Source organism: Pyrus communis, chromosome 14 (genome assembly GCF_041283825.1).
Source record: "Pyrus communis isolate YQ-2024b chromosome 14, ASM4128382v1, whole genome shotgun sequence".
In the NCBI taxonomy this organism is placed as follows: Eukaryota; Viridiplantae; Streptophyta; class Magnoliopsida; order Rosales; family Rosaceae; genus Pyrus; species Pyrus communis.
This window is the reverse complement of record NC_142578.1, coordinates 7,827,128-7,839,853: the sequence shown is the minus strand read 5'-3', so window position 1 is coordinate 7,839,853 and position 12,726 is coordinate 7,827,128. Positions and strand designations below refer to the sequence as shown.

Below are 12,726 nucleotides of genomic sequence, written 5' to 3'. Positions count from 1 at the left end.
GTTTATTTAAAACGAGTGTTACGGTCTAGTTAAACTATGTAAGTTAGAATAGTTTACAAAACAAAAGGAAGATTTTTTTTTTTGCAATTTCATAAGGCAGGTTTTATGCAGTGTTCTAAAAGACCCCACCTAGCGCCGCCCAAACTTCGCTTAGGTGTTAGGTTGCTGGTCATCGCCACAATTAATCTCTAGGAGTTTAAATAATAAGAAAGGGCGCCTAAACCTGCCTAGCCCTCCTAGATCACAACTCTCACTTAGACAGAAAAATAGATAACTTCCATTTTGCAATTTATTTTTTTAATAAATTGTAAGAAACTTATTAGATACTTGGATGAACTATCATTATATATTTGTTCCCCATGTTTTGAATATGTTAATAGTAATTTAAAATTTATATGTCATTCTAGACGCTAGATTCCTACCTGCCACCCAACTAGCGGCCAATGCCTTTTAAAACCTTGATTTTAGGTTTGTTTTTTTTTTTTTTTTTAAATTTTCTTTTAGGATGGTGGGGAGTGCTTATTGAAGGAAATGAAGGGAAAAAGGTAGGCTTCATAAATTTCAGGCATTAGCACTCCGTTAAAAGTCATTATTTAACTAAAAAAAAGTATATTACTAGACTTAAGAGTTAGTCTTTTTCCCCATAATTTGCGTGTAATATGGGCCATATTGCCCTGAATTTACGTGTTATCATAAATGGGGCCTAAGGCATGAGCTGGTAACCAGAAGGAGGGATACATATATACAAACGCTAGGGTTTATACGAAGAATTGCATTATTTTTTACTTTTCTTCTAACTAGCTGGTGGCCAGGTTAGGTCTACAGTAATCCTGAAACTGTATCTAGGGTTTCGATTTTATAAATCTGTAGTGGAACTGTGGGGACAAATGAAGATGTAGAAACATCGGCGGTTCGCTGTAGCCGGACCCTTTAATACAAGTGACAATTAATCTGTAGTGGAACTGTGGGGACAATTATTTTGATTACCATTCTTCTAATTAGTTGGTATCTACTGGTCAATGTCAATTAGTTCTCGTTCAAATCACTGGCTTTTATTGTCATATGTACTGGATATAGGTATTTTTAGCTTTTCTTAATTAATTACTAGCATATGAGCACACATAAAGTGTGACATCCCACATCGTCCAGGGGAGTGATCCTTAAATGTATATTCCTATCCCTACCTAGTACGAGGCCTTTTGGGAGCTCACTGGCTTCGACTTCCGTAGGAACTCCGAAGTTAAGCGAGAAGGGGGCTAGAGCAATCCCATGATGGGTGACCCACTGGGAAGTTGCTTGTGAGTTCCCAAAAACAAAACCGTGAGGGAATGGTAAGCCCAAAGCGGACAATATCGTGCTACGGTGGTGGAGTGGGCCCGGGAAGTGTCCGCCCCGGGCCGGGATGTGACAATTTGGTATCAGAGCCTAACCCTGGCCGTGGTGTGCCGACGAGGACGTCGGGCCCCTAAGGGGGGTGGATTGTGACATCCCACATCGCCCAGGGGAGTGATCCTTAAATGTATATTCCTATCCCTACCTAGTACGAGGCATTTTGGGAGCTCACTGGCTTCGACTTCCGTAGGAACTCCGAAGTTAAGCGAGAAGGGGGCTAGAGCAATCCCATGATGGGTGACCCACTGGGAAGTTGCTTGTGAGTTCCCAAAAACAAAACCGTGAGGGAATGGTAAGCCCAAAGCGGACAATATCGTGCTACGGTGGTGGAGTGGGCCCGGGAAGTGTCCGCCCCGGGCCGGGATGTGACATAAAGTGCGTGAATTTTTTTTTTTATTTTTGTTTTTGAAATAGAAGGAGAGAGGAAGAGAGTGATATAGAATATGAGAGTGAGATTTATTTTATTTTATAATTAGAGATATGTTAAGATTACATGTATGTGAGGTTTTGAAAAGAAAAAAAAAGTAAAACTTAGTTGTGTGAAATTACATTTCTATCCTATATTTCTTATTCATGTTCTATTTTAATTAGAAAATTAAACTGATAATTTCATATAATTTTAATTGATAATGAATATTTTATTAATTATTAGAGATGTCGTACAGTTATACTAATCAAAATAATTGTCCTCGCGTGTTGGATCGCTGTAGCCCGACCTTTGTTTTACGCAAAAAAAAAATACTCTGATGAAATGTTTCCGTTTTGGGACGGAAGAAAAACAATATTCTGTAATGTAACTGTCAATGCTGTAGCAGAGAGCGGCAGGTATACATATATATATAATCACTAAACACCAAACGTTAATCTTCTCCACAAAACAAGGATGGGTCTTCTCCACAGAACGAGGATGGGCATGCAAGGCTGCTGCCCCGCCAAGTAATGTTTGTGCAAATGTGAAAGACCTCGAGCTGTAGTGGTTCTAAATTTGTTATTATGCTAGAATTTTTATTTAAAGAGATTTTGGATGCGATTTCTATCCATTAATACTCATGATTAAAATCTTAGTGGTTTTTAATTTTTGATCAAAAATCTTTTAATTTTGTACACCTTAGCATATTAATATTAATATATTTTCATGTTAACAACAAAACTTGAGATTTTATGGTATTTAAAATCTCACGTCTAATGAGCTATAAAAATAAAGTCCAACAAAATTATGGAATTTTTTTTCAAATTTTGATTGAATAAAAAATAAATATAACGATATAATTCCTTTTGAAAATGTATATTAATAGATGTTAAGTACATGTACGCATATATATATATATATATATATATATATATATATATATATATATATATATATATATATATATCAATCAATCAATTGGAAACAATGTTAAAAAAGTTCCTCAAGAATGTATCCAACATTGTTATGAATTTGACCAAAAGAAAATGTTGTTATAAATGATAAAATAGTTGTCACATGTCAAAAGAATGTACCGTACATTCGCCATATATAATTATCTAGGGGTACAATTTCACCATTGTTCCAAAAGTAAAATGTTTTAATATGTAACCCATAAAAATGTTTAAAAAGAATGTACCCATATACTCAAAATGAGTACAATGGTGCACGTAATTATAAATTTTAAAAATGTGGGTTCATCTTATACAAAAAATGGGGAAGTTTTATATTAAAAAAAGGGTACATTTTATATAGAAAACAATGCGTACATTTTATATAAACAACAATCAATACATTTTAGATTAAAAAAATAAATAAATTTACATTAAGAAATGGGTAAATTTTACATATAAGAAGTGGTACATTTTTAAAGATACATGGGTACATTATAAATAAATTATGGGCACAAATGAAATGGAAAAAAAAATTATGAGTACAAATACAAATTTAAAAAATATGGGAACCAAAAAATTAATATATGGGTACAAATTAAAATGGTAAAGAAAAATGGTACAAATTAAAAAAAGGTTGGAAATTAAAAATGGATACAAACTAAAAATAGTAATATGACACACCTCGACCCGAAATGTCAACTAGGACTCCGAATCGAGCTGTGCTGGCAGACACCAAGAAGGTGACGAAATCATAAAGTGTAGTGATGTGGAAAATGTGAATAAATTTAAACCTAAAAATGCATAAATACAAGAGTGCGCTGTGAGTGGGAATGAACCCAATTCACACGTGATGACAGAGCATAAGCACAGTACAGTAAAATAGGGTGAGAATTATACCATCAATGATAATCGCCTACACCAAGATTTGCCAATAATCCTTGTCGATATGAAAACTCTGCTACTAACACCTGGAGGGGCAAAAAACAAGGGTGAGTGGGCCTAAAAATAAGTTTTAATAAAAAACCTTTTGAAAGCGTTATAACCCCTCACCGTAAAACCCGTATAGTTTACAAAAAATAATACTACTATGTAGGTATAAAAACCAATGCATAAGAACAGCGAAAACTGAAGTATGCCATGTCATAATATCTTAGCAATACTAAATGTAAGCCAGGTGTGAAACCAGTATAAAATAGTATGCCAGTCAGAGTCACCTAACGTGACCTATACGACTGGACCTGTAGCTCATCAATCTAGGCTAGCACACGAGTCGGAGTCACCTAGTGTGACCTGTACGACAAGCTGGGTATAAATACGTACGCTCAAGTGCTATGATCACGTGAAGGTTGTGCGATAATTCACGGGTCACCTATTAGTTGGAACCACCTATTGTGGTCTGTACGATAGGCTGGCACCAGACTTGGATCCAAGGTAAGCGTGTGGTGTGGGAGGTGAACAATCACATGAAGGTTGTGCCCTGGTCCCGTGTAAGAGCACTAATACTAGGGTGCAGCCATTATGAGCTCTAAATAAATGTGTGCATACCAATGCAATACAACCCATTCAATCACATAATACTCACCCGAAGCTTACATGAGTCTCCGCAGCATCACACAATACAATTCACATGTGTAACAATGCAATATTTAAAATGTAACTTATTTACAACATGGCAAGCAAAGCATAGTGCTATATAAAAACATTTCTGAAAACCGTGAAGTTTATATATATATATATATATATATATATATTTACACACTATAAAATGGAAAAAGACCCACTCACTTGAGTTCCGCACTACAACTCCCTAGCACGAATATCGAGGCATCATGAACGATCGTCACTTAGAACAAATATTCAGTCACATCTCAGAATTCTTAGTGATAGAACACATAACTTACATAAAGCACATTCCCCAAAAGACATTCTAAAATGATTTGAAACCCATTAACCAAAAGTTAATTGTCGGTCAAAAATCGACGGTAGGGTCTATAGCCCTACATAACTTGATCCAGAAGATCTTCATCACATATTTCCAATCCCTAACTTACAAAGACATTATACTAAAGTTTCATTACGTTCCAACGGTCGGATCAATGCCAATTGTAAATTTAAGTGGCGGTCAACATTTTATTTTACAAACTTAGGAATCCGATTCGGGAAGATCCGCACATCGGATTCCTGATTCATCAGTTCTTGTTGTTCTCATATATTATGTACATAACGTATCAAAGTTTGGTGATGATCTAACGGTCGGATCGTCAATTGTTATAATAATCAAGCGGCGGACCTTAATGGAACTAGGTTCAAACGGCAGAAATTCGTCAATCGAACTTCACGTATAGAATTGGAGAATCAAACTTAGTCTAGGAAGGTCAGGGGATGCCTCGGCCCACGCGTCACCATACAAAGCAGTCGGTCGCCCCGACTTGCCAGAAAAATCAACTATTTCTAAAAATTCTCAAATTTCATAGAAATGAAGATCTCAATGAGTAGAGCAAGTTTTATAACTGCGGCCAAATCCAATTTGGCCAGGAAATGCTTCAATTCATCTCGAACACGCTAAAACCCAAAAATTTGGGTGAGCTTCGATTTGCCAAATTTGCAACTTTGCTATCCCCAAACTTGTTTGGGCTTTGTTCCTGACCACTAAATGAGTGCTTTGATGGTGAAGATCGAGTGTATTTCATTCGGAATTGACATATTGCCACCGAGAGCCCCTTGACGCCATCACCGTCGTACACCATGAAAATGCCTAATTTGCTTTAAATTTTTGGGTGATCAACTAAGGAGGAAGGGCATGATGATGTTTGCAGGTGATTTGAAGGGGGGGTCCTAATTCACAGGAAAAATGGTGGGAATACGTCGGAATTCACTCGGGGTGATCAGGTTTTGAAATGGGTTATGGGTCAAGGGGATGATAACTAGGTTCCTCTCCTTCTCTCTTCCCTCCTTTCCTTCCTTTCTTCTCTTCTCCCATTGGTTATCTCCTTTTCTCCATTTCCTCATTGGTCCTGTTCCCCCTCTATCTTTCATCTCCATCGCCCATCTTTTCTTTCCTTTAATTTGGGCCACACACGTGGCTTTCCAAATTTTGCTCCAAAAATCTGGAGCATTCCAGAAAATAATAAATTTACAAATTTGCCCTCGACTTCATTCATTAATAACTCCTTCGTTATAACTCCAAATTACGTTCTGGTTGGGCCCACGCATTCGTAGCAACGAGTACTACGAGGGTACGCCAAGAAAATGGATCTTACGTGACTCGACAAGGCGGTAAAAAAAAGTCAATGCATTTGCCTCACAGGGCATTTTCAAAATTTCACATTTTAAAATTATAAAAACCTTAGTTTTTTTTGGGGACGGGTCGTTACAAAATATATGATACAAAGTTTAGTTATAAATATAAATATACCAAATGTAACGTTTCTAACACTAAATGAATTTATTACTATGTAACATCCCACATCGACCAACAGAAAGAGGGTGATGTGCCTTATATGTACATGCCCGCCTCCATATAGCACGAGGCCTTTTGGGGACTCATTGGCTTCGAATTCCATTGGAACTCCAAAGTTAAGTGAGTTCGGGCGAGAGCATTCCTAGGATGGGTAACCTACTGGGAAGTTATCATGTGAGTTCCCAGAAACAAAATCGTGAGGTCGTGGTCGGGCCCCAAAGGGGACAACATTGTGCTACGACGGAGCCGGGACTGGGATATGATATAATGGTGTCAGAACCACTCTATCGTGTGGTGTGAGTGTGTCGACGAGGACATCGGGACCCTAAGGGGGTGGATTGTAACATCCCACATCGACCAACAGAGAAGGAGTGATGTGCCTTATATGTACATGCCCACCTCCATATAGCACGTGGCCTTTTGAGGACTCATTGGCTTCGAATTCCATTGGAACTCCGAAGTTAAGCGAGTTTAGGCGAGAGCATTCCCAGGATGGGTGACCCACTAGGAAGCTCTCTGTGAGTTCCCAAAAATAAAACTGTGATGGCGTGGTTGGGGCCCAAAGTGGACAATATAGTGCTACGACAAAGCCGGAACTATGATGCGACAAAATTGTATCAGAGCCATTCTACCGTGTGGTGTGAGTGTGCCGACGAGGAAGTTCGGCCCTTAAGGGGGTGGATTGTAACATCCCACATCGACCAACAAAAATGGGGTGATGTGCCTTATATGTACATGCCCACCTCCATATAGTATGTGGCCTTTTGATGACTCACTGGATTCGGATTCCATTGAAACTCCGAGGTTAAGTGAGTTCGGGCGAGAGCATTCCCAAGATGGGTGACCGACTAGGAAGTTTTCGTGTGAGTTCCCAGAAACAAAACCGTGAGGGCGTCGTCACGGTCTAAAACAAACAATATTGTGCTACGGCAAAGCCGGGACTGGGATGTGACAACTACATGAATATATTTAGTTATAAAATTTAATTACCTTGACATGTAAATACTTTATTATTGAAATAATGACATTCATTAAAAGGATGAAAACCTAATTTCTCATTTTATTTAATTAGAAGAAGTACTTTATACATTGCGCATATTATAATATAAGTATCTAATAATATGAAATTAGTTGATAATGGGTGAAGATTCAACAATATTTAAATTATGAGGCAAAGTTTTAATTTGGGGATGTAGGATCATCCACACTCTTAATACGTTCCTCATGGGTCATTTTAGCATCCAACTCAAAACCAATTTATGATGAGTCAAGATGGCTAAAATGATATAAATTATTAGGGAAGGTTTTAATTACACAGACTAGTTATCCCAAATTGTCCTCACTAACATTTGACTAGATTGAAGAAACTTAAGGTTCTACCCCAAAATTTACTGGTAATGGGTGAGTAGTCAAACTCTTTATAAATCTACTCCAAGTTCCTTAATTTCTCGATATGATACATTTTAGGGTAAGTTACACAGAACTACCTCAACTATTGGGTCATTAACAGTTTCATACCTCGTCTTTAAAAAGTTTCAATGTCATACCTTCCGTCAGTTGTCTGTTAATTTTTCTTTTAAATGCTGACGTGGCTTGAGACGGGGTCCACTTTATATTAAAAAATTAATAAAATAATAAATTACCCTTAAAAGAAAAAAAAAATCCCAATCATCTTCCCCGACCATCCCTTCTCTCTCTGCCTTTCTTCCCCCTCCCTTCTCCCTCCCTCCCTCATCTGCAAATCCATCATTCCCTCAGCCCACCCCCCGACCCTCCCCCCCTTCTCCCTCTATCCCTTTCCTTTCTTCCCCTCCCGTCTTTCCCAAACCCAAGCCCAGATCCCACCCACCCATTCTAGCAATCCTATCCACCACACCCAGCCCAAACCCAGAACCCAGCTGGCGTCCTTCCCTACAACCCAAATCCAAAACCACTCCCGCCTTTCCTCCGCCACCTCTTTGACCCCATCCTTCTGTTCATCTCATCTCCTTCTTCCATTCATCTCATTTCCTTTCTTCCCCTCCTGTCTTCCCCAAACCCAAACCTAGATCCCACCCACCTCTTCCAGCAATCCCATCCACCATACCCAACCTAAACCTAGAACCCGGCCGACATTACCCCAGCTTCAACCGTCGTCGATTGCATTATCTTTAGCATCGATGGGCCAAGTTCAATTCCTCACATTCGAGGGTCACGCAGACGAGCCCGAATTGCATCTTGTTGACTAGCTGGTGAGCTGCTAGATCGAGATCGAGAGCTTAAGGAGGAGGGTGAGTTTGGTGGAAAGACGATCGTGCTGGATGCACAACCACACGTGGCTGCGGCGATGGTTGAATATCGTGCCAATGACCATGGATTTCGAGGGGCGGGTCTGCTGAGGCAGAATCACCACACCTTCATTTTGGGTAGGCGAGGTGGATGTGCAGAGGTTGGGTAGGTGCAGATGAGAGAAGGGAGGGAGAAAGGAGGGAGGGTCGGGGGTGTGGGGTGAGGGAATGAAGGATGTGCCGAGGAAGGAGAGAGGGAGAAGGGAGGGGGAAGAAAGGCAAAGGGAGAAAGGATGAGTCGGGGAAGATGATTGGGATTTTTTTTTAAGGGTAATTATTATTTTATTAATTTTTAATAGAAAGTGGACCTCGTCTCAAGCCACGTCAACATTTAACAAAAAATTTGACAGACAACTGACGGAAGGTATGACATTGCAACAAATTTGAAGATAAGGTATGACATTGAAACTTTTTAAAGGCGAGGTATGAAACTGTTAATGACCCAATAGTTGAGGTAATTCTATATAATTTACCCTACATTTTATCGTGTGAGGAAATTTCAAGTCTAACATGTGGACAATTTACTAGGTAACATGGAGCACATGCCGTTGGACTTCACACGTGGGCAACCTACTCTAGACCTTGAAACCAAGGTTCTAGCACCTAGGCTTCTAAGCGGGGCCTAGGCGATATTTTTTAATTTTAACTAAATTTATTATTTCATTTAAAAATGTCTGCTTATACTTTAAAAATATATAATTGCATTAGAATACATATATTGCAAAATATAATGACATATAAATTATAAAGTATTACGTCATATTGAAAACATGGGGAATAAACATATAAGAGTGTTCATCCAAGTATCCAATAAGTCTCTACAATTTATTAAAAAAAAAATGCAAAATGGAAGTTATCTATTTTTTGTTTAAGTGAGAGTCAAGACCTTTGCATGTGCTTAATTACAAAAGTTTGGCTACTTTCTATATTGTTAATTGATTTTATGATAGAACCTTAAGTTCCTTGATGGTTTAGCAAAAGTTTGGTGCATTTTTGAAAGGTCAATAGCCACATATACTCCACATCATTTGATATGTGTTTACGTGCTTGGCTTGAGTATTGCTATATGTGAGGGGGAATGTGAGGATGTGCAGTTGTGTTCCACCTCGATAAGTTAAAAGATCTTGCATATACTTATAAGAAGTTAAGCTTCTCTTCATGTAATAATTTTGGCCATTTTAAGAGAGAGAGAGAGAGAGAGAGAGAGAGAGAGAGAGAGAGAGAGAGGATATTTTCATATGATCATTATGCTCTAATCTTATCTTTATTGGTAAAGGTGGTCGCTTTTGCTACACCATATTTCGTACGTAAGTTAGGTGAAGTTGTGAAATAAGCCAAGGATCTTACTGTTTATGGACGCGAATAACAAATTGATTTGTTGGAACTGAATGACCTCTTACCAATGTCATAAACTCCTTGACCAAGCCAACTATTTATATATATAGTGCTTAAGCAGGTTTCATATACACCCATCTACAATATTGACATCGATCATGACCAATTGCCATGATACCAAATATACGATCAAAAGTCAGCAACATGCTATCATTGAAGCATAACCTAAGGACATAATTACAGGATAGAAATTTGACAACAAATTAACTCACTTTAATGGAAAGACATGTTTATTTAAGTAAAGATAATGGTATGACAATGCCACACTATCTCATTATCACCTAATTTATTTATTATTTATTACAAGTATTCCCATGTAAACATTTACGTACGTACTTCCTAGCTATTTATATTTCTTATAGGTTAAGCTACTATATCATATACAGTATATATGTCGCTTCAAGTGCATCCCTTACACAGACAAGTGGCAAAGCGGGTCCGATGATGACGGTGATGACGACGATTTGGTGAAGTTCCACAGATCATTCTCGTTGTTGTATACATCGGATTGATGATGGGATGAACTACTTGTACGTAGGTATGGATATGATAGTTGTACGTCATGGTCATGATCATTAGGAGGAGGAGGGGAAGAACAAAAGGCCATGTTTGGATCTCCAAAGCAAGACAAGTGCTTTGGTGTCAGTTGATCTTGGCCATTGAGTTGACCTAGTTGGGATGCCACAAGCCTATCAAGGGTAACCCAGTCATTTACCCTTCTTTTGGGGTCCTCGTGATCATCAACTAGCTCATTATTGTCGCAACCATTGCTTTGTTGGTTTGTTGAAGGCGGCTCAGTTTCTATGAACATGTCATCAATGGCCTGATAGCAAGCTTTGAAACTACGATCCTGATCGAAAGCGGGAAGGTTTGGAAATGGGCTCTCAAGCCTTGGCAGATGCATAAATCTTTCCGAGATGTTATTCATGGTTAAGGGTTCATCATGATTTTCGAGCTTGCAAGTTCTTCCCATGTACATTAGTATTTGATCAAGAACACCATCGTTTCTTGAACCATGTATTTGGTTGTTTGATGAGTCCATGGAGAATGAGGCTTTAGGGCTCTCTAAGGCTTTCTGATAGTTCTTCTTCTTGAATACTCGGCAAACCACCCACCCCTCTTCGGTCATCGACTCCCCCATTGAGCTAGAAACCTGTATGAATACACATAGTATGTAACAAATTTAAGAGTAAGTATACATCAACAAATGTGTACAGAAAGAAGCAAATATCTGAATAAAAATATTTTAACTTGTAGCATTTATAGTGACTGAGTGACCTTGCTTACATGATCTAGTGAGATTTAGACTGAGGTCGTTCTAATTTCTTAAATAGAATTGTGTACGTATAATACATAAATAGTACTTTGTGGCATGGACACCAGAATGCAAAGTGAAGTGTTTGATTGATTTTGGAACAAACTAAAGTGTTTGATAAATATCCGTTGTGTGAAATTGAAGAAAAGGAGAGAATGGCTTACGGTGGTGTCATGAGTGCTGTTGCTTTCGTCAAGCCTATATTCATGCATGATCCAATCTGACTTTTGTCCATGAGGAGCTCGACCCTTATAAAACACAAGTGTCTTTCTCAACCCAATTCTTTTGAAGCCGCTATAGATGATCTTGTCCCGCCCGGTGGCCTTCCAAAACCCGGCAGTCGTTGCCCGATTGGTTCGAGTTCCGGTTGGGTATTTCTTGTCCTTATGACTGAAGAAGTACCAATCATTTTGTGGAGTGGAGCCTATTTTGCACTTCTCTGCATTATGTCACAAAAATGAATGAACCAAATTGCAAAACCGCCATGAATCGTGACTCTTATAGATGAAAATTTCACGACGAGTTTATATATATGTACGTACCTTGAATGTCCCATGGCTCAAGCTTATTAAGATCAACTTCTCGAATTACATCAAGATCAATCCTCTCAAAGGCAACTTTCTTCCTAAGATAGTAGTGAAGAAGCTCCTCTTCAGTTGGATGGAACCGGAAACCTGGAGGAACTTGAGATTGACCATTTATTGATAAACTCATATGATCATCAGACATTATACACAAGAAAAAAGAAATCAAAGAGACAAAATATTGGTGGTGATGAGCGAACTGGATATGGAGAGCAGATAATCGAATTGAAGGAGAAAACACAAAGGAGGGGTTTGATTTCGTAAAGGGTACACCGCAGTGATCATAATTTATAATGGGAATAGGGCATGAAAGGTCCAAAAATGCATGAAAAGCTTAGGTATCATGGCTATTAGCGTACTTAGAGTGGGGTCCATCCCTTGAAGAAGAGCCAACCACCTAGCTATAGATAATAGAGAGCGAAAGTGACGTATATGAGAAATTTTTGTCGTGTATTTACGTCATTTGCTATGTGATTTATCATTTTGTATGTTATATAATATGCTATGATATGATTGTGATGTTCGTATTTTTGAGTATATTAACAAACAAAGAAATATGTTATTGTTGTAATTCGAGTGAAATAATTATATGAGTAGTGTTACATATATAATCTATTTGTATTATTTTTTTAATAGAAGTAGGATCCATTAACACATGTGAATCCTATATCTATTTCTCTAATAAAGCTAGGGCCTACCAATATATGTGTCTCATCTCTATTAAAGAGATGATACGAATGATGGTATAAATAAACGGTCAAAATTGGTAAAAATAAAGGTAAAAATTAGTACAAATAAACGGTAAAGATTATTGTAGACATAATTTACTGAACAATTATAGAGGCCTTAGAGAGAGAGGTGTGGCAATAGTAGAGAGAGAGATAGGTAAAA

At 38.1% G+C, this 12,726-nt stretch overlaps 1 protein-coding gene across 1 annotated transcript; it reads right to left on the bottom strand.

Annotated features, from left to right (window-relative positions):
* Positions 1-10,144: 10,144 nt before the first annotated feature.
* Positions 10,145-12,122, bottom strand: LOC137713923 (NAC domain-containing protein 43). Its single transcript, XM_068453280.2, has 3 exons — positions 11,794-12,122; positions 11,416-11,690; positions 10,145-11,089 (listed from the first exon to the last, which is right to left on the bottom strand). Exons 1-3 carry the CDS (start codon positions 11,978-11,980, stop codon positions 10,349-10,351), a joined length of 1,203 nt encoding a protein of 400 aa, XP_068309381.1. The 5' UTR covers positions 11,981-12,122; the 3' UTR covers positions 10,145-10,348.
* Positions 12,123-12,726: the final 604 nt, after the last annotated feature.

Coding starts and splice junctions, on each gene's coding strand:
- LOC137713923 (XM_068453280.2), bottom strand. CDS start 11,980: ATGTCTGATGATCATATGAGTTTATCAATAAATGGTCAATCTCAAGTT. Junction 11,691..11,793: donor TGAGCCATGGGACATTCAAG/GTACGTACATAT, acceptor GACATAATGCAG/AGAAGTGCAAAATAGGCTCC. Junction 11,090..11,415: donor ACAGCACTCATGACACCACC/GTAAGCCATTCT, acceptor GTATTCATACAG/GTTTCTAGCTCAATGGGGGA.